This window comes from Heptranchias perlo, unplaced genomic scaffold (assembly GCF_035084215.1).
Source record: "Heptranchias perlo isolate sHepPer1 unplaced genomic scaffold, sHepPer1.hap1 HAP1_SCAFFOLD_244, whole genome shotgun sequence".
Lineage (NCBI taxonomy): Eukaryota > Metazoa > Chordata > Chondrichthyes > Hexanchiformes > Hexanchidae > Heptranchias > Heptranchias perlo.
Window position 1 is genome coordinate 388,649 of NW_027139256.1, and position 22,461 is coordinate 411,109.

At 52.0% G+C, this 22,461-nt stretch overlaps 1 protein-coding gene and 1 pseudogene across 1 annotated transcript in view; one reads left to right on the forward strand and one right to left on the reverse strand.

Annotated features, from left to right (window-relative positions):
- Window positions 1–19,865, reverse strand: part of LOC137310346 (zinc finger protein 850-like) — a 34,954-nt gene extending 15,089 nt beyond the window's left edge. Inside the window, exons 1-2 of the mRNA XM_067978198.1 lie at window positions 18,880–19,865; window positions 38–44 (exon numbers count right to left, since the gene is read on the reverse strand). Of these exons, the coding sequence (XP_067834299.1) occupies window positions 38–44; window positions 18,880–19,834 (962 nt within the window). The 5' untranslated portion in view covers window positions 19,835–19,865. The remainder of the gene's footprint in view (window positions 1–37; window positions 45–18,879) is intronic.
- LOC137310352 (zinc finger protein 391-like) lies at window positions 14,324–15,428 on the forward strand (annotated as a pseudogene).
- Window positions 19,866–22,461: the final 2,596 nt, after the last annotated feature.

The window sequence follows — 22,461 nt, forward strand, 5'->3', positions numbered from 1 at the left end:
ATCATTTAAGGCTAGTGGACAGGTACAAATCTGGAACTCACCGCCTGAAAGGGCGGTCGAGGCAGAAACCCTCAACTCATTTTAGAAAGTACTTGGACGCGCGCTTGATGCGCCCTGACCTACAGGGCTACGGACTGAGAGCCGGAAAGTGGGATTAGGCTGGCTGGCTGGCTGTTCCTCGGCCAGCACGGACACGACGGGCCTCCTCCTCCTCCTCCTGCGCCATAAATTTCTACGCTTCCTGATCGAAAAGGCCAAGCGGGAATATTGGCCGTTATCTCACAAAAGGGGGAGTTGTGCAAAGCACTGGTCAGACCCCATCTGGAGAGACTGCGTTCAGTTCTGGGCCACCGCAGCTCAGGAAGGAGATATTGGCCTCGGAGTTGGGGGGGGTTGCAGTGTAGATTCACCGGAATGATACCGAGGGGGTCTGGGGGGGCTAAAAGGGTTGCATAGCCCAGGCTTGTATTCCCTTGGATATAGAAGATTAACGGATGATCTAATTGAGGTGTTTTTAATGATGAAACTGATTCCGTATATAAGGTATTGGTGAGACCGCACCTGGAATACTGCATACAGTTTTGGTGTCCATACTTAAGAAAAGACATACTTGCTCTCGAGGCAGTACAAAGAAGGTTCACTCGGTTAATCCCGGGGATGAGGGGGCGGACATATGAGGAGAGGTTGAGTAGATTGGGACTCTACTCATTGGAGTTCAGAAGAATGAGAGGCGATCTTATTGAAACATATAAGATTGTGAAGGGGCTTGATCGGGTGGATGCGGTAAGGATGTTCCCAAGGATGGGTGAAACTAGAACGAGGGGGCATAATCTTCGAATAAGGGGCTGCTCTTTCAAAACTGAGATGAGGGGAAACTTCTTCACTCAGAGGGTAGTAGGTCTGTGGAATTTGCTGCCCCAGGAAGCGACATCATTAAATAAATTTAAAACTGAAATAGACAGTTTCCTAGAAGTAAAGGGAATTAGGGGTTACGGGGAGCGGGCAGGAAATTGGACATGAATTTAGATTTGAGGTTAGGACCAGATCAGACATGATCTTATTGAATGGCGGAGCAGGCTCGAGGGGCCGACTGGCCTACTCCTGCTCCTATTTCTTATGTGGAGGCTGCGGATGACAATTTGAGCTTTCAAGATTGAGATGGATGGATTTTTGTTGGGTATCGAGGGATATGGAGCAGAGGCGTGTAAATGGAGTTGAGGTTCAGATCAGTCATGATCTAACTGAATGGCGGAACAGGCTCGAGGGGCTGAATGGCCTCCTCCTGTTGCTATGGGCGTGATTAGCCGCAGCAACTTGCATTTATGACGGCGGCCCGTGACGTAGTAAAACGTCCCAAGGCGCTTCACAGGAGCGATTATCCAACAAAATTTGACACCGAGCCACATCAGGAGATGTTGGGACAGGTGACCAAAAGCTCAAGACAAAGTGGTGGGTTTTAAAGGAGGCGGAGAGGTTTCAGGGAGGGTATCCCGGAGATTTGGGCCCGGGCAGCTGAAGGCACGGCCGCCGATGGTGGAGCGATGGGAATCGGGAGATGCGCAAGAGGCCAGAGTTGGAGGAGCGCAGAGATCTCGGGAAGGCTGTCGGGGCTGGAGGAGGAGGACGGGCGGGGTGGGCGAGGGCCATGGAGGGAGAATTTTCAAAATCGAGGCATCGCTGGACCGGGAATCGATGTCAGCAGGATCCAACCCCCCGCAGTCAAATGTCAGCTCGCTGGTGTGTCAGCGAGGTGGGTGGGGGGTGGGGTGGAATCCGTTCCCCCACACGGAGCAGGTGACTGCTTCTCTCCAGTGTGAACGCGCTGGTGTCTCTGGAGGCTGGATGTATGTTTTGAACGTCTAAGCGCAGCGAGAGCAGCTGAGCAGGCTCACCCCGCCCGGTGTGACCACGCTGGCGCGTCTGCAAACTCTCGGAGCTTTCAACGCTCCCCCTGCAGTCGGAGGGCCTCTCGTCAGTGTTGAACCGGCCGGTGTCTCAGCAGGTTGGAGGACTGAGCGAACCCCTTCCCGCACACGGAGCAGGCGAACGGCCTCCGACCCTCCCCCCCCCCCCCCCCCCAACCCGGAGCGGACCCGGCCGGTGCGTCCGCGGGCTGGGACGACCGACGGGAGTCCTTTCCCACGCTTCGCTCCAGCAAAGGGCCTCTCCCCGCATCCGGACGGCCTCTCCCTGGGCGTGGCAGCGCTCGTGGCCTCGCCAGACCGGACGATCGGCCGAGTCCGCGTGCGGTCTGCCCGCGCTGCGATCGGCGCTCTCTCCTTCCACGTGCAAAGGCCGATGATACTCGGGTCCTGACGCGTCGAGCGACTCTGTCAGATCTCGACGTGATGTTCTGGTTTGAGCTCCCCCCCCCCCACCGTCTGTAAATCCTCCCCTTCTAACACCCTGTTAAAAAAAAGAGTTGAGAAAGGGTCAGAGAGTGTGAGGAAAATTAGCAAAACACTAAAAGGCGATAGAAAGGCTTTCTGAAGGGAAGAACATTGCAGGGCTACGAACAAAGAGCAGGGGACTGGGACTAACTGGATAGCTCTTTCAAAGAGGCACGACAGGCTGAAAGGCCTCCTTCTGTGCTCTATGATTCTACAAATTAATTAAGATCTGTGCATTTAACAGTGTTACAATGCTTCCTGTGAATTAACAAAACCTGCTGCAATCAATTTAATTTTAAACAAACGTGCACACAGAGCCTAACACCCTAAAGTCACAGGTATGATTTTCCCAATCAAATACATCTATGAATTCTGCCAAATCAATTTCAACCTAAATAAACCTAGACCACTCATCTCTCCCCCCACACCCCCCCCCTCCTCCCTATCTCTGTAACCTCCTCCAGCCCCTACAACCCTCCGAGATCTCTGCGCTCCTCCAATTCTGGCCTCTTGCACATTCCCCCCGACCCGATTTTAATCGCTCCACCGTTGGCAGCCGTGCCTTCAGCTGCCCGGGGCCCTAAGCTCTGGAATTCCCTCCCTAAACCTCTCCGCCTCTCTCTCTCCTCCTCTTTTAAGACGCTCCTTAAAACCTGCCTCTTTGACCGAGCTTTTGGTCGCCTGTCCTAACATTGCAAAGAGAATGGGATTGTGAAATGAAATTTACAGGGCTACGGGGGAGTGGGACTGGCTGGATTGCTCTTGCAGAGAGCCGGCACAGACTCGATGGGCCAAACGGCCTCCTTGCGCGCTGTAACCTTCCTGTGAGTGGGAACGTGAGAATTTGGAGAGAGTGGGACCCTGTGGCGAAGTAACGGGTGAAATTAAAACTCTTTAAGATTTAACGGAGAACTTTAAACCTTTAAAAGAAACTGCGAGTTAGTTAAAGGTTAACAGAAACTGCAAGTCAGCGGCAGTTCACAGTCAATCGGCTGCAAGCGATTGCTTGAATAGAGGGTGATTACCCTGAGCTGGAAGCTGATTGAGCAATTGTACGCGGGGTTCTCAAAAGGTGTATAAATCCTAAGGTTATCCGCTGAAGTACAGAGTGCGTCGCGAGCCGAGTGGGAACCTGAGAATTTGGTGAGTGGGAATCGGTGGCAAATTAGTTTCAAATTTAACTTAGAACTTTAAACCTTTAAAAGAAACTGCGAGTTAGTTAAAGGTTAACAGAAACTGCAAGTCAGCGGCAGTTCACAGTCAATCGGCTGCAAGCGATTGCTTGAATAGAGGGTGATTACCCTGAGCTGGAAGCTGATTGAGCAATTGTACGCGGGGTTCTCAAAAGGTGTATAAATCCTAAGGTTATCCGCTGAAGTACAGAGTGCGTCGCGAGCCGAGTGGGAACCTGAGAATTTGGTGAGTGGGAATCGGTGGCAAATTAGTTTCAAATTTAACTTCGAACTTTAAACCTTTAAAAGAAACTGCGAGTTAGTTAACGGTTAACAGAAACTGGCAGTTAACAGTCAGTCAGCTGCAAGTCTTCTATAAACAGTAAACGGGTAGTAAGAGGAGGGGTAGGGCTGATTAGGGACCAAAAAAAAAAGAGATCTACTCATGGAGGCAGAGGTACTTTGCTTCTGTCTTTACCAAGGAAGAAGATGCTGCCAGAGTCTCAGTAAAAGAGGAGGTGGTTGAGATACCGGATAGGCTAAAAATTGATAAAGAGGAGGTACTCGAAAGACTGGCTGTCGTTAAGGTAGGTAAGACAGGGAGTGAACCTCGAACGGAGTGAAGTGCGAACAGAGTGAGGACTTTCAGCTGGGAATTTGGTGAGTGTGGGAATTGGGCGCAGAGGGGGGCAGGAGGTGATAAGTGATTTAGACCGAGAACTACAGACACAGACTGAGCCAAGCACAAAGGGAGAGGCACCGAGGAATCAAAACAAGGCAAGGGGGAAGTCCGAGGATGAGTGGATTAAAATTCCAACAGGACTGGACAGACTAGATGCAGGGAGGATGTTCCCGATGGCCGGGGAGTCCAGCACCAGGGGTCACAGTCTCAGGATACGGAACAGAGATGAGGAGAAATGTCTTCACTCAGAGGGTGGTGAACCTGTGGAATTCTCTACTACAGAAGGCAGTGGAGGCCAAGTCATTAGATGTATTCAAGAAGGAGATAGATATATTTCTTAACGCTAAAGGGATATGGGGAAGAAGCGGGAACAGGGTACCGAGTTAAGATGATCAGCCATGATCATTTTGAATGGCGGAGCAGGCCTGAAGGGCCGAATGGCCTACTCTTACTCATATTTTCTATGTTTCTGTGTTGGTGTTTTTTTAGTGGTTGGTTAGTGTTTTAGTGTCAGGTAAACAGTAAAGTGCCTTGAAGCGAAACAGACACTTGAAATAACTGTTAGCTAACATGGCAGGACAGTTGGGGCCCATCGAATGCCCGTCCTGTGCCATGTGGGAACTGCAGAACACTAAACGTGTCCTGGAAAACCACGTGTCCGGGAAGAGCACGAGCTCAGGGTTTCTGAGCTCGAGGGGCGGCTGGCGTCACCACGGTGCACACGGGGAGCGGAGAGTTTCGTGGACGGCACGTTCCAGGGGGCGGTCGCCCCGCAGCTACAGAGAGTTCAGGCGCGGAGAGGGATCGGGTGACCACCAGACAGACTCGGAGGAACAGGCAGGCAGTGCAGGAGTCCCCGGGGCGCGGGGCACTCACAAACCGGCGTTCAGCGTTGAATCCCAGTGAGGGCGGTGATACCTCGGTGGGGGAGTGCAGTCAGAAGCAAATCCACAACACCGTGGGAGACTCGGCTGCAAGGGGAGGGGGAGCACGAAATGCAGCTGTTATAGGGGATTCGATAGACAGGCATTCCTGAAACGTGAGTCCCACATGGTGTGTTGCCTCCCTGGTGCCAGGGTAAAGGACATCACGGAGAGAGGGTGTTGAACATTCTGCGGGGCGGAGGGGAACAGCCAGAAGTCGTGGCCCACTTGGGAACCAATGACGTAGGAAGGAAAAAGGGTCGAGGTCCTGCGGCCAGGAGCTCGGGAGGAAGTTTACAAAGCAGGACCTCAAAGGTAGTAATCCCTGGATTACTCCCAGTGCCACGCACCAGTGAATATAGAAATAGTCGGATAAGACAGGTTAACGCACGGTAGGAGCAATGGTGCAGGAGGGAGGGCTTCAGATTCCTGGGGCTTTGGGACCAGTTCTGGGGGCAGGAGGGATCTGTTCAGGATTGGACGGGTTGTCCCTCAAGATCTATTGGCACTTGGAAAAGTCTGGGCTTAATAAAGGAAAGTTAGCACGGATTTGTTAAAGGCAAATTGTGTTTAACGAACTTAATTAAGTTTTTTGATGCGGTAACAGAGAGGGTCGATGAGGGCAATGCAGTGGATGTGGTGTACATGGACTTTCAAAAGGCGTTTGATAAAGTGTCACATAATAGGCTTGTCAGCAAAATTGAAGGCCATGGAATAAAGGGGGCAGTAGCAGCATGGATACAGAATTGGCTATGGGACAGGAAACAGAGAGTAGTGGTGAACGGTTGTTTTTCGGACTGGAGGGAGGTGTACAGTGGTGTTCCCCAGGGGTCGGTGCTGGGACCACTGCTTTTCTCGATATATATTAATGACTTGGACTTGGGTGTACAGGGCACAATTTCCAAATTTGCAGATGACTCAAAACTTGGAAGTGTAGTGAACAGTGAGGAGGATAGTGATAGACATCAAGAGGATATAGACAGGCTGGTGGAATGGGCGGACACATGGCAGATCAAATTTAATGCAGAGAAGTGTGAAGTCATACATTTTGGCAGGACGAACGAGGAGAGGCAAAATAAACTAAAGTGGGGTGCATGGTTCCAGGAACAGAGTGATCTGGGGGTGTGTGTGCACAAATCTTTGAAGGTGGCAGGGCAGGTTGAGAAAGCGGTTAAAAAAGCATACGGGATCCTGGGCTTTATAAATAGAGGCATAGAGTACAAAAGCAAGGAAGTCATGATGAACCTTTATAAAACACTGGTTAGGCCTCAGCTGGAGTATTGTGTCCAGTTCTGGGCACCGCACTTTAGGAAAGATGTGACGGCCTTGGAGAGGGTGCAGAGGAGATTTACTAGAATGGTTCCAGGGATGAGGGACTTCAGTTACGTGGAGAGACTGGAGAAGCTGGGGTTGTTCTCCACGGAACAGAGAAGGTTATGAGGAGATTTGACAGAGGTGTTCAAAATCATGAAGGGTCTGGACAGAGTAGATAGAAAGAAACTGTTCCCATTGGCGGAAGGGTCAAGAACCAGAGGACACAGATTTAAGGTGATTGGCAAAAGAACCAAAGGTGACATGAGGATAAACTTTTTTACCCAGCGAGTGGTTAGGATCTGGAATGCACTGCCCGAGGGGGCGGTGGAGGCAGATTCAATCATGGCCTTCAAAAGGGAACTGGATAAATACTTGAAGGGAAAAGATTTGCAGAGCTACGGGGAGAAAACGGGGAAATGGGACTAACTGGATTGCTCTTACAAAGAGCCAGCATGAGCTTGATGGGCCAAATGACCGATTACAGGACGGAAGGCATTCCATGATGCTATAAGTCACCCGGTCCGGATTGGGTGGGGAAGAGTGTGTGGCGATGGGGGGAGGGATGCAGGGGAGGGGGAGGGGGATGGGGAAGAGGGTGGGGGAGTGGAGGTAAGGGTTTGAGGAGGTGGAGGTCGGGGTCGGAGGAGGGAGGGCCGTGTGGGGATGTGGAGGAGGGAGATGGGAGGGGGATGGAGGTGGAGATAGGGGTGGGGGGATGTTGGGTATGCGGGAGAGGGGTGTATGTGGGGGATGGACGGGGGGGGGGAGAGGGGGATGGATTGGGGAAAGGGGGATGAGAGAAGGATGGGTGGGGGGGGAGGATGAAGGGGAAGGCTCTGTCCATCAGGCGGTCTCTGCTGCGCCTGCGCGCTGGCCTCCCGTCGCCCGGGACACTCCGGGCGAGGTGGGTGACCGTTGAGAGGCGGAACGACCGGCGGGAAGTGATTTTTCCGAGAGCGAATGAAGTGAAATCCCAGACCTGAGAGTCCGGGGTGGGGGTGGGGGGTCCCCGGGGGGACGGAGCGGACCGAGCCGCACGCTGACTCCGTCGGGCTCCGGCGCTGGGGAGGGGGGCGGGAACCGCCTACTGAGGTCACGTGATCCGGGGCTCCGGGTGATTGACGGGAGCCAGCGGGCGGGCGGACGGTGTCCGGTGGCTGGAGTTTTTGAATTTGAGGGAGGCTCAGGGCAGAATCTTGTCCCAGTCAATGTTTGAAGGCGGAGCCCCATCCACCACCCTAAACATTCACTCCCTTCACCACCGGCGCACTGTGGCTGCAGTGTGGACCATCCACAGGATGCACTGCAGCAACTCGCCAAGGCTTCTTCGACAGCACCTCCCAAACCCGCGACCTCTACCACCTAGAAGGACAAGGGCAGCAGGCGCATGGGAACAACACCACCTGCACGTTCCCCTCCAAGTCACACACCATCCCGACTCGGAAATATATCGGCCGTTCCTTCATTGTCGCTGGGTCAAAATCCTGGAACTCCCTTCCTAACAGCACTGTGGGAGAACCTTCACCACACGGACTGCAGCGGTTCAAGAAGGCGGCTCACCACCACCTTCTCAAGGGGGCAATTAGGGATGGGCAATAAATGCCGGCCTCGCCAGCGGCGCCCACATCCCGTGAACGAATAAAAAAAAACTCTCCGCAAATCCTAATCATAAATTAACAATTGGAATGTTTTTTTCAATAAAACAGGAAATGGCTGAAGCCTTGGTCACCAGTAATATTCACCAGAATTAGATTATGAGGAGAGATTGCATAAACCAGCCTCGAATTCCCTGGAATACAGAAGGTTAAGGGGAGATTTGATTGAGGTTTTTTGGATTTTGAAAGGAATTGCTCGGGTAGAGAGAAACCTTTTCCGCTGACCAGGGGACATAACCTTAAAATCACCTGTCGATGAAAACATAAAATTACAAAGGGATATTGATAGATTAGGTGAATGGGCAAAACTGTGGCAAATGGAATTCAATGTAGACAAATGTGAGGTCATCCACTTTGGACCAAAAAAGGACAGAACAGGGTACTTTGTAAATGGTAAAAAGTTAAAAACAGTGGACGTCCAAAGGGACTTCGGGGTTCAGGTACATAGATCATTGAAGTGTCATGAACAAGTGCAGAAAATAATCAATAAGGCTAATGGAATGCTGGCCTTTATATCTAGAGGACTGGAGTACAAGCGGGCAGAAGTTATGCTGCAGCTATACAAAACCCTGGTTAGACCGCACCTGGAGTACTGTGAGCAGTTCTGGGCACCGCACCTTTGGAAGGACATATTGGCCTTGGAGGGAGTGCAGCGTAGGTTTACTGGAATGATACCCGGACTTCAAGGGTTAAGTTACGAGGAGAGATTACACAAATTGGGGTTGTATTCTCTAGAGTTTCGAAGGTTATGGGGTGATCTGATCGAAGTTTATAAGATATTAAGGGGAACGGATAGGGTGGATAGAAAGAAACTATTTCCGCTGGTTGGGGATTCTAGGAGTAGGAGGCACAGTCTAAAAATTAGAGCCAGACCTTTCAGGAGCGAGATTAGAAAACATTTCTACACACAAAGGGTGGTGGAAGTTTGGAACTCTCTTCCGCAAACGGCAATTGATACTAGCTCAATTGCTCAATTTAAATCTGAGATAGATAGCTTTTTTGGCAACCAAAGGTATTGAGGGATATGGAGTTCGATCACAGATCAGCCATGATCTTATCAAATGGCGGAGCAGGCTCGAGGGGCTGAATGGCCTCCTCCTGTTCCTGTGTTCTTATACTAGTCCACTTTGCTGGGGTTTTCTGTTACTTTTAGTCACTTGAGGGAGGGGTAAGGTTTGGGCTCTTTAAAGAGGACCGTGTTTAGCGCCTATTGCCAGCTTTGTGCGGTGCCCGGTTAGAATATATTATAGGGACGATGCCTCTTCCACCTCGAGGGCAATACCAGAACAAACGCAGAGCGCAACGCTATCAGAGTCTGTCGTTGACCCGGTGGGAATCTGGTGAGAGTGGGACTCTGTGGTGAAGTTTTAAAATTAAAAATTTAGTTTGAAATTTAACTTCGAACTTTAACAGAGACTGCAAGTTAGTTTTTCCCCCCCCCCTGACTGCAAGTTAGTTAACGGTTAACAGAGACTGTACGTCAGCGTCAGTTCGCAGTCAATCAGCTGCATGCGGTTGCCTGAATACAGGGTGATTACTGTGAGCTGGAGGCTGATTGAGCAATTGTCGCTGGGGTCCTCAAAAGGTATAAATTCGAAGCTGAAGGGCGGAGGGCATCGTGAACCGAGTGGGAATTAGGTGCGGAGAGGGAAGGAGGTGCTAAATTTAAAAAAAAACCCAAAACAGACTGAAAAGTAATTATCTATCAATCAACGCAGACTAAGATAGAGCAGAGCGAGTTGTGTGCCTGGACTGCAGTACGTGGGAGTTTGTGGACAGCGACAATGTCCTGGGCGAAGACATCTGCAGTAGGCGTCTCCGCCTGGAATCTCTCCGGCTCAGAGTCACGGAGACTGTAGTGAGGGTCGGAGACACTCCGACACATAAGGGAAGGGAAGGGAAGGGGGAGGAACATCTGGACGGTCTGCCCCGGACCTCGTAGAGACGTTCCGGATCAGAACGGGGCTGGGCTGGCCGATTAGTGTCGAGAGTAAAGGGGAACCCGGGCGAGATAGAGAACGAGGATCCGCAGAAACTGGGCCCGTCCAACAAGGTCCGGCGTACTTGCTACCTGTGGAGGATAAGGATAAAGACTTGTCAGAAGGACAGCCAGAATGCTGACCGGTGGCAGCCTGGAGCAGGAGGCTGGCCAAAGTGGGGAGGAGGAGGAGTGTGATGTGATACTTGCAGGGGATTCAATAATTAGGGCGACAGATAGCATCCTTTGTAAGCAGGATCGAGAGTCCCCCATGGGCGTGTTGCCTACCCGGTACCAGGGTGAGGGACGTCTCGAACCCGGCTTGAAAGGACATTGGAGAGGGAGGGGGAGGATCCAGTCGCTGCGGTCCATGTTGGGACCAACAACATAGGAAAGAGCAGACAAGAGGTCCTGTTCAAGAGAGTACCAGGAGCTACATTTAAAAAAAAAACAGGACCTCAGGGGGTTATAATCTCTGGATTATTACCCGAGCCAGGTGCAAATTGGCGTAGGGAAAAGCAGACGAGGGAGGCGAGCTGGCGTCTGAAGGAGTGGTGTGGGGGAAAGTGGGGCTCCGTTTCGTGGGACACTGGGCAGCAGTACCGGGGACAGGAAGGAGCCGTACCACAGGGACGGGCTCCACCCAAACCGGACTGGGACCAGGGTCTGAGCGGAAAGGATTAAATAGGACGGTCACAAGGACTTTAAACGCGTAAAAGGCGGGGCGGGGTGGGGGTGCTCAGGTGGGAAAGGTAGTATAAATAATAATGGTCAGAAATTATGCTTTAGACACTACGGGTAAAGGGAAAACTAAAAGATGTAAAGTAATTAAATCAGGAGAGGGAAATAAGAAATGTGTGAAAAATACATTAGAGCAGAAGGACAGGTTCGGGTGTGCGGCCCAATCAAGCGTTCTTTGTACAAACGCACGGAGTGCAAATTGAATGAATTGCGGGGGGCAAATTCAACTTAGAGGGTACGACATGGTCGCCATTACTGAGACGTGGCTGCAAGACGGTCAGGACTGGGAGCTGAATATACCAGGTTATAAAGGTCTATAGGAAGGATTGGGAGGGGGAGGAGTAGCCTGAGTGATTTAAGGATGAAATTACTTCGATGATAAGAGAGGATATAACGAGAGGTGAGCAGGCAGTGGAGACTTTATGGGCAGAATTAAGAAATAGCAAAGGATTGAAGACTGTGGTGGGAGTTGTGTATGGGCCCCCTGGTAGCAGCTGTGAAGTGGCAGAATGTATAAATGCAGAGATTAGACAAGCATGTCGCAAAGGCAGCGTGGGTTTTGATGGGGGGGATTTTAACTTTCGTATAGGTCGGGATAAGCAGACGAGCTCATGTCAGAAAGGTAGCGAATTTCTTGAGTGTCTTCAGGACAGCTTTCTGCAACAATACGTCCTAGAACCAACGAGGGGGGCAGGGCCATATTAGATTGAGTAATGAGCCCGATTTATTTAACAGCCTAACGGCGCGTGAACACTTATCAAATAGCGATCATAATATGATCGAGTTCACCGTTATGTTTTGAAAGGGAGAAACCCGTATCAGCTACTAAGATTCTAAATTTAGGTAGGGCCGACTTCAACGGGATGAGACAGGGACTGTCAACAGTAAACTGGGCAAATCTGTCAATGGGTAAAACGACAGAAGATCAGTGGGAGGTGTTCAAAGAAGAATTATATTAGGAGAAAGAGGGGTGGTCAGGGCCAATGTGGGCCCCTTTAAGAACTGCTAATGGTGATGATATAAATTAAAATAAGGAAATGGCGGACTCGTTAAATAATTACTTTGTGCCGGTATTTACAGTAGAGGAAGAGGAGAGCATGCCGGATATCACAATAATTAACGTAAGCAAATTAACACCAATGAAGAAAATAATGGCACTAAAGAGTGACAAATCCCCAGGACCAGATGGTTTCCATCCCTGGGTCTTTAAAGGAAGTTGGTGAGCACATTGCAGATGCTCTAACTATAATCTTCCAAAGTTCTCTTGATTCAGGAACCGTTCCTTTTAGATTGGAAAATTGCACGTGTCACTCTGCTATTTAAGAAAGGTGAGAGGGGGAAACCAGGGAATTATAGACCAGTTAGCCTAACATCTGTTGTCGGGAAATTACTAGAGCCTATAATTAAGGATACAGTGACTGAACACCTTGAAAATTTTCCGCTGATCAGATCGAGCCAGCGTGGATTTGTAAAGGGTAGTCCTCGCCTGACGAACCTGATTGAATTTTTTGAAAAGGTGACATTGAGACCATAAGAAATAGGAGCAGGAGTAGGCCATATGGCCCCTCGAGCCTGAGCGGCAGGAGACAGAGAGTAGGGATAATGGGCAGGTACTCGGATTGGCAGGATTTGACTAGTGGAGTCCCACAGGGACCTGCGTTGGGGCCTCAACTATTCACTGTATTTATTAACAACTTGGATGACGGGATAGAGAGCCACATATCCAAGTTTGCCGATGACACAAAGATAGGCAGCATTGTAAGCAGTGTCGATGGAAACATCAAATTACAGCGAGATATTAATAGATTAAATGAATGGGCAAAACTGTGGCAAATGGATTTCAATGTAGGCAAGTGTGAGGTCATCCACTTTGGACCTAAAAAGGATAGAACAGGGTACTTTCTAAATGGTGAAAAGCTCGAAACAGTGGAGGTCCAAAGAGATTTAGGGGGTCCATGTACACAGACCATTAACGTGTCATCGACAGGTACAGAAAATAATCAAAAAGGCTAATGGAATGCTGGCCTTTATATCTAGAGGACTGGAGTACAAGGGGGCAGAAGTTATGCTGCAGCTATACAAAACCCTGGTTAGACCGCACCTGGAGTACTGTGAGCAGTTCTGGGCACCGCACCTTCGGAAGGACATATTGGCCTTGGAGGGAGTGCAGCGTCGGTTTACTAGAATGATACCCGGACTTCAAGGGTTAAGTTACGAGGAGAGATTACACAAATTGGGGTTGTATTCCCCAGAATTTAGAAGATTAAGTGGTGATTTGATCGAAGGTTTCAAGATATTAAGGGGAACTGTTCGGGTAGATAGAGAGAAACTATTTCCGCTGGTTGGGGAATCTAGGACTCGGGGACAAAAATTAGAGCCAGGACTTTCAGGAGTGAAGTTCGGAAACACTTCTACACACAAAGGGTGGGAGAAGTTTGGAACTCTCTTCTGCAAACGACAGTTGATGCTAGCTCAATCGTTAGTTTTAAATCTGAGATTGATCGATTTTTGTTAACCAAAGGGTCATTCTCAGACTGGCAGGCTGTAACTAGTGGGGTACCGCAGGGATCGGTGCTCGGGCCTCAGCTATTTACAATCTATATTAATGACTTAGATGAAGGGACCGAGTGTAATGTATCCAAGTTTGCTGACGATACAAAGCTAGGTGGGAGAGTAAGCTGTGAGGAGGACACACAGAGTCTGCAAAGGGATATAGACAGGTTAAGTGAGTGGGCGAGAAGGTGGGAGATGGAGAATAATGTGGGGAAATGTGAGGTTATTCACTTTGGTAGGAAGAATAGAGAAAGACTATTTTTTTAAATGGTGAGAAACTATTAAATGTTGGTGTTCAGAGAGATCTGGGTGTCCTCGTACAAGAAACACAAAAAGTTAGTATGCAGGTACAGCAAGCAATTAGGAAGGCAAATGGTATGTTGGCCTTTATTGCAAGGGGGTTGGAGTACAAGAGTGAGGAAGTCTTACTACAATTGTACAGGGCTTTGGTGAGACCTCACCTGGAGTACTGTGTACAGTTTTGGTCTCCTTATCTAAGGAAGGATATACTTGCCTTAGAGGCGGTGCAACGAAGGTTCACTAGATTGATTCCTGGGATGAGAGGGTTGTCCTATGAGGAGAGATTGAGTAGAATGGGCCGATACTCTCTGGAGTTTAGAAGAATGAGAGGTGATCTCATCGAAAGATATAAGATTCAGAGGCCCACTGCTGCTCCTTATTTCTTATATGGGGCTACGGCGGGTAGAGGGAGTTGGGTCACAGATCAGACACGACCCTCATTGAACGGCGGAACAGGCTCGAGGGGCTGAATGGCCTCCTCCTGTTCCGGAGGGGCAGCGTCTCAAAACGAGAACTCAGCCGGTGAACAGAACGCCGGGGAACATTTCTTCAAACGGTGAAAACGTGGGACACAGGACGCCGCCCGAGAGACAGCTGAGGTGTTTTAAAAGGGAGATGGATCCGGACCTGGGAAATAAGGGGATCAAGGGATCTGGTGAAAGGAACTGGGATTTAAAAGATCAGAGAGCTGCAACAGCTCGCAAAATGGCTGCGAGGGCTGAACGAGGATCCGTGTGAGATGAAGGGAGCGAGGAATAAAAGAACGTTGTGCAGAAAGTAGAATTCTCCCGCTCCGAATCTCTCTCTCCCGTACCGACCTCGATGCTGTTTGCAAACTCCTCCTTCTCGCAGGCGATGAGAAATGGAGGATTTCGAACCGGACACCGGGGTCAAGATCTGACACGGTCGCGCGATGCAGCCGGGCCCGAATGCCCCGGGCGCAGAGAGCGTCCCGCGGCGGTGGTGGGGGGCAGCTTCGACCGGTCACGCGGCCTGAAGAAACGCGCGCGGCGAGAGGCCGCGCCCGTGTCCCGTGCGCGGACGAGGCTTCAGCCGACCGTGGCTCCTGGGGGAGAGGCCGCGGGGGGCCGCGGCGAGGGTTACAATTACCCGCACGAGCTGGAAACTCACCCGCCGCTGTCGCCACACCGGGGAGAGGCCGTTCACCTGCTCCCTGTGCGGGAAGGGATTCGCTCGGAGGTCGAGCCTCGTGATCCACCAGCGGGTTCCCAACCGACCAGCGACCCTTCGAGTGCAGCGACTGCCCGAAAAGCTTCAAAGGCCCCGATGAGCTGCTGCGACACCAGCGGGCTCACACCGAGGAGAGGCCGTTCCCCTGCTCCGTGTGCGGGAAGGGATTCGCTCGCTCGACCAACCTGCTGGGACACCAGGAGATCCACAGCGGGGAGAAGCCGTTCTCCTGCTCCGTGTGCGGGAAGGGATTCGCTCGCTCGACCAGCCTGCTGAGACACCAGCGAGCTCGCACTTGCTAGTTCGTGCCAGCCTTGGCTCAGTGGGCAGCACTCTCGCCTCTGAGACAGAAGGCCATGGATTCAGGCCCCACTCCAGAGACTCGAGCACAAAAATCTAGGCTGACACTCCCGGTGCCAGTACTGAGGGGGAGCTGCACTGTCAGGACTTTTAACAGAGTAAAACGTTTCAGTGCTCTCAACTGAAGTTATTTTGCAATGAAATCTTATGATTTTAAAAAGTGCCGACAATCCCTGGACATCATACGCGCCCACACAGTGCGGGACGTTCCATCGTCCACCAGACAAAATGGCAGACCCCCCCCCTCGACCCCTCTCCATGGACAATCGAGGGTCCCCCAAATGTTGGTCTCACCCGGCCACCTCCTCCGCACAGAAACGTCACGCAAACGTGAGATTCGCCTTTCTCGGGCTGCGAGGTGGGAGAGGAAGAGGTTTCAGTGGCCGTGCAACGGAGCGAAGTCTCGCGCAAGCCGTGCCCCTCCCTCAGCGACACGCCCCTCGCAAGTGGCAGCTTCGCCAGGCTCAGCCTGCACCTCCACCGTCAAGCGAAACTTAACCTGGCTGTCTCGGTCGTGAACCGTCTCTCCTTGCACGGCGGATTGGCACCGGGAGGCAGCGCAGGTTGTCGACGTGGCCTCTCGACCTCTCCGACAGACAGGAAAAAAAAAACCCGCTGATGACCACACGCGTCAGGCTAACTTGCAAACCGTGTTCATTGTAAGATGTAAGTTTATACAGAAGCAAAGTCAGCCAGCAGCAAAAAAAACAATATTTAACCTTTATAACAACAACTACTTGCATTTACAGAGCGCCTTTAACGTGGAATTCCAGAGCTTAGGGCCGAAGGCACGGCCACCGATGGTGGGACGATGAAAAAATATAACATGCGCAAGAGGCCAGAATTGGAGGAGCGCAGAGATCTCGGAGGGTTGTCGGGGCTGGAGGAGGTTACAGAGGTTGAGGTGGGGTGGGGGGTGGCGAGGGCCGTGGAGGGATTTGAACACGAGGATGAAAACTTTAAAACTGAGGCGCTGCCGGATCGGGAAGGAGGCCATTCGGCCCATCGTGCCTGTGCCGGCTCTTTGAAAGATCTATCCAATTAGTCCCACTCCCCCCTGCTCTTTCCCCCGTATCCCTGTAAATTTTTCCCCTTCCGGTATTTCTCCATTTCCCCTTTTGAAAGTTATTATTGAATCTGCTCCCACCGCCCTTTCAGGCAGCGAATTCCAGATCATCACAACTCGCTGCGTAAAAAAACATTTCTCCTCATCTCCCCCTCTGGCTCTTTCCCCGATCACCTTAAATCCGTGTCCTCTGGTTACCGACCCTCCTGCCACTGGAAACAGTTTCTCCTTATTTACTCGTTCAAAGTCCTTCATAATTTTGAACACGTGTATTAAATCTCCCCTTAACCTTCTCTGCTCTGAGGTGAACAATCCCAGCTTCTCCAGTCTCTCCACATCACTGAAGTCCCTCATCCCTGGGACCATTCTAATAAATCTCCTCCGCACCCTCTCCAAGGCCTTCACATCCTTCCTAAAGTCCGGTGCCCGGAATTGGGAAACCGCACTTCAGTGGCTTTCGAGGCCGCGAAGATTCAAAAGGCTGCATCTCTCATCTCCACATTCGGTCGAACAGCCATTCATCAACACTGAATTTGACAGTCGACTTTTGACTGTGGCAAACACGTTACCAATCACATGTAATGATCCCAGATCAATGAAAGAATGAACACGCACCCTTTGCTGACACATTGAGCTGAATTCTGTCCTGTTGGAAAAAAAATGCCGGTGTGACCTCGGACGTTAACCCCTCACATGCTGATACAAGACAGGAGTTAAAAACTCTACGCCGGCAAACAAAAAAAAAATCCGTTTTTGCTACGACGACTGTCAGCTCCTTTTTAAAAGAAGAATCGATAATCTAAATCCTACTATCACGTTTCAAGAATACAAACAAAGGGAGCACTGTTGAAAGTGAAGAGTCTACTTTCGATTCTGTCCGCTCGAAATTCCTGCAAGAGAAAACGTTGAGTTGAAATTGCCGAGAAGCAGTTCAGATTAATGTCGGCTCCCGCAGAGCACAGGAATTCAAAAATCCAGGGACCCTGTCAGTACCTCAAAGGATTCAAGTGGTTCCTTAAAAAGAGTTCGGGGTCTATCTTTCTCTACTCGAGGAACTGGTTAACAGACTGTCTCCTGTGAACACGGACCTGGATCATATGTCTGATATTTATTTCCTCGCCCGTCTTTTGTCAAATAAATTTGCCGAACGGTTTTCGATTTAATGATGCAGGAGTGACTGCTCTGTTCACACCTCGAAGGTGAGAGAGATCCTCACGGTGAACGCAGTGAATGAGTTCCCAGGACGATACCAGAACTGAGAGGTTACACCCATCAGGAAAGATTGAACAGACTGTGGGGGGAGGTCTTTTCTCTAGAAAAGAGAAGACTGAGGGGTGTTCTGAGTCGACGTAGAGAAAGATGTTTCTACTTGCGGGGGAAACTAGGGGGCCATAAATATAAGAGAGTCACTAATAAATCCAATCGGGAATTCAGGAGGAACTTCTTTACCCAGAGAGCGGTGAGAATGTGGAACTCGCTCCCACAAGGAGTGGTTGAGGTGAATAGCGTAGATGGGTTTAAGGGGAAGCTCGATAAACACATGAGAGAGAAAGGAATGGAAGGATATGCTGAAAGGGTGAGATGGAGTAAGGAGCTTAAACACCAGCATGGACCTGTTGGGCCGAATGGCCTGTTCGCTGTACATTCTACATAATTAACAGGCAAGGCGTTTCCTGTTTAGTTACCCCGGGACCTGTTACCGATAGTTTACCTGGATATCCAGGCGAGGAATAGGCACCCTCGAAGGTAAGGGGAGTTGGGATTTGACGGTGAGAGTGATCAAAGATAAGAGAGTGGAAATAATCTAGAGTATGACGGGTGGCCGTCTGTAATAAATCATCAGTGAATTATCTTCTCTTAGCTGGGAGACATCAGGGAGTCAGCAAGCTATGTGTTCAGAGCAAAGCTCATTAGTTTGACATGGAGTCATAGAGAGGTTACAGCACGGAAGGAGGCCGTTCGGCCCATCGAGTCCGTGCCGGCTCTCTGCAAGAGCAATCCAGCTGGTCCCACTCCCCCGCCTGCCCCCGTAGCCCTGCAAATTTTTTCCCTTATCCAGTTCCCTTTTGAAGGCCATGATTGAATCTGCCTCCACCACCCCCTCGGGCAGTGCATTCCAGATCCTAACCACTCGCTGTGTAAAAAAGTTTTTCCCCATGTCGTCTTTGGTTCTTTTGCCAATCACCTTAAATCTGTGTCCTCTGGTTCTCGACCCTTCCGCCAATGGGAACAGTTTCTCTCTATCTACTCTGTCCAGACCCTTCGTGATTTTGAACACCTCGATCAAATCTCCTCGCAACCGTCTCTGTTCCAAGGAGAACAACCCCAGCTTCTCCAGTCCATCCACGTAACTTAAAGTCCCTCATCCCTGGAATCATTCCAGTAAATCTCTTCTGCGCCCTCTCTGAGGCGTCGAGATGCAAGTCCAGAATATTAAAGTCCAGAATATTAAAGTCCAGCCCAGTTCGCGGGGTTATTAACATCAGCCGCAACAAACTCCAGCTGCCTGAACGAGCAAGGTTCAAGTCCTGGGAATCGGACCACTGCCGTCAACGGTGAACTCGCTGGTGCGTCTGCAGGTGGGACGAGCGGGTGAACCCCTTCCCGCACACGGAGCAGGTGAAGGGCCTCTCCCCGGTTTGCACGCGCTGGTGCGCCAGCAGGTCGGACGAGCGGGTGAACCCCTTCCCGCACACGGAGCAGGTGAAGGGCCTCTCCCCGCTGTGGACCCTCTGGTGCTTCAGCAGGTCAGACGAATTGGTGAATCCCTTCCCGCACAGGGAGCAGGCGAACGGCTTCTCCCCCGTGTGAATGCGTCGGTGTATCAGAAGGTTGGACGAGTCCGTGAAGCCCTTCCCGCACACGGGGCAGGTGAAGGGCCTCTCCCCGGTGTGGACGCGCTGGTGCGTCAGCAGGTGGGACGACTGGGTGAACCCCTTCCCGCACGCGGAGCAGGTGAACGGCCTCTCCCCGGTGTGGACCCGCTGGTGGGTCAACAGGTGGGAGGAATTGATGAACCCCTTCCCGCACACGGGGCAGGTGAAGGGCCTCTCCCCGGTGTGGACCCGCTGGTGTCTCAGCAGGTGATACGAATTGGTGAACGCCTTCTCGCACACGGAGCAGGTGAACGGCCTCTCCCCGGTGTGACCCCTCTGGTGCTTCAGCAAGTGGGCTGACTGAGTGAACCCCTTCCCGCACGAGGAGCAGACGAACGGCCTCTCCCCGGTGTGGAGGCGCCTATGAGTCTCCAGCTGGAGGCGCTTATTAAATCCCCTCCCGCAGTCCCCGCATTCGTACGGTCGCTCCCGGGCGTGGCCGCAGTCGTGCCTCACCAGACTGGACGATCCCCGTCCGCACACGGAACACGCGTGCGGTTTGTCCGGGCTGCGATCGGCGCTCTCTCCTGCCACGTGCAGAGGCCGACGATACTCGGGTCCTGACGAGTCGAGCGACTCCGTCAGATCTTGACGTGAGGTTTGGTTTGAGGATCCCAGCTGCAAATCCTCCATTTCTAAGACCCTGTAAAACGAGCAAGGAGGAGGATGAAAAGTAGCAACAGAAAAATAAATAGAGGGCATTAAAAAGGCTTGTGACAGGCAGGAGGACGCTCTCACTCCCACAGATGGGAATTTAATCAGTGCTAAATGTTTTAAAGGAAGCGATTAATATATTCAGGCCATTCCAACCACTGATGTCCCTTTCGCCCAGCACGCCCCGTGTGCCTGAGAGCCCCGCCCCATTTATTGATCACCCTGAGCCCCGCCCCATTTATAGATCACCTCGAGCCCCGCCCCATTTATTGATCACTCCGAGCCCCGCCCCATTTATTGATCACTCCGAGCCCCGCCCCATTTATTGATCACTCTGAGCCCCGCCCCATTTATAGATCACTCCGAGCCCCGCCCCATTTATAGATCACCTCGAGCCCCGCCCCATTTATTGATCGCTCCGAGCCCCGCCCCATTTATTGATCACCCTGAGCCCCGCCCCATTTATTGATCGCTCCGAGCCCCGCCCCATTTATTGATCGCTCCGAGCCCCACCCCATTTATAGATCACTCCGAGCCCCACCCCATTTATTGATCACTCCGAGCCCCGCCCCATTTATTGATTCGCTCCGAGCCCCACCCCATTTATAGATCACTCCGAGCCCCACCCCATTTATTGATCACCCCGAGCCCGCCCATTTATTGATCGCTCCGAGCCCCGCCCCATTTATTGATCACTCCGAGCCCCTGCCCCATTTATAGATCACTCCGAGCCCCGCCCCATTTATTGATCGCTCCGAGCCCCGCCCATTTATTGATCACCCTGAGCCCGCCCCATTTATTGATCGCTCCGAGCCCCGCCCCATTTATTGATCGCTCCGAGCCCCGCCCCATTTATTGATCACCCTGAGCCCCGCCCCATTTATTGATCGCTCCGAGCCCCCGCCCCATTTATTGATCACCCTGAGCCCCGCCCCATTTATTGATCACTCCGAGCCCCGCCCCATTTATTGATCACTCCGAGCCCCGCCCCATTTATTGATCACCCTGAGCCCCGCCCCATTTATTGATCACACCCGAGCCCGCCCCATTTGTAGATCACCCCGAGCCCGCCCCATTTATTGATCACTCCGAGCCCCGCCCCATTTATTGATCACCCTGAGCCCCGCCCCATTTATTGATCGCTCCGAGCCCCGCCCCATTTATTGATCACCCCGAGCCCCGCCCCATTTATTGATCACCCCGAGCCCCGCCCCATTTATAGATCACTCCGAGCCCCGCCCCATTTATTGATCACCCGAGCCCCGCCCCATTTATAGATCACTCCGAGCCCCGCCCCATTTATTGATCACTCCGAGCCCCGCCCATTTATTGATCACTCCGAGCCCCGCCCCATTTATTGATCACTCCGAGCCCCGCCCCATTTATTGATCACCCCGAGCCCCGCCCCATTTATTGATCACCCCGAGCCCCGCCCCATTTATTGATCGCTCCGAGCCCCGCCCCATTTATTGATCACCCCGAGCCCCGCCCCATTTATAGATCACTCCGAGCCCCGCCCCATTTATTGATCACCCCGAGCCCCGCCCCATTTATAGATCACTCCCGAGCCCCGCCCCATTTATTGATCACTACCGAGCCCCGCCCCATTTATTGATCACTCCGAGCCCCGCCCCATTTATTGATCACTCCGAGCCCCGCCCCATTTATTGCTCACTCCGAGCCCCGCCCCATTTATAGATCACTCCGAGCCCCGCCCCATTTGTAGATCACCCCGAGCCCCGCCCCATTTATTGATCACTCCGAGCCCCGCCCCATTTATTGATCACTCCGAGCCCCGCCCCATTTATTGATCACTCCGAGCCCCGCCCCATTTATTGATCACTCCGAGCCCCGCCCCATTTATTGCTCACTCCGAGCCCCGCCCCATTTATAGATCACTCCGAGCCCCGCCCCATTTGTAGATCACTCCGAGCCCCGCCCCATTTATAGATCACTCCGAGCCCCGCCCCATTTATAGATCACCTCGAGCCCCGCCCCATTTATAGATCACTCTGAGCCCCGCCCCATTTATAGATCGCTCCGAGCCCCACCCCATTTATTGATCACTCCGAGCCCCGCCCCATTTATAGATCGCTCCGAGCCCCGCCCCATTTATTGATCACTCCGAGCCCCGCCCCATTTATAGATCACCCCGAGCCCCGCCCCATTTATTGATCACTCCGAGCCCCGCCCCATTTATAGATCACTCCGAGCCCCGCCCCATTTATAGATCACTCCGAGCCCCGCCCCATTTATAGATCGCTCCGAGCCCGCCCCATTTATTGATCGCTCCGAGCCCCGCCCCATTTATTGATCACTCCGAGCCCCGCCCCATTTATAGATCACTCTGAGCCCCGCCCATTTATTGATCACTCCGAGCCCCGCCCCATTTATTGATCGCTCCGAGCCCCGCCCCATTTATTGATCACCCTGAGCCCCGCCCCATTTATTGATCGCTCCGAGCCCCGCCCAGTTTATTGATCGCTCCGAGCCCCGCCCCATTTATTGATCACCCTGAGCCCCGCCCCATTTATTGATCGCTCCGAGCCCCACCCCATTTATTGATCACCCTGAGCCCCGCCCCATTTATTGATCACCCTGAGCCC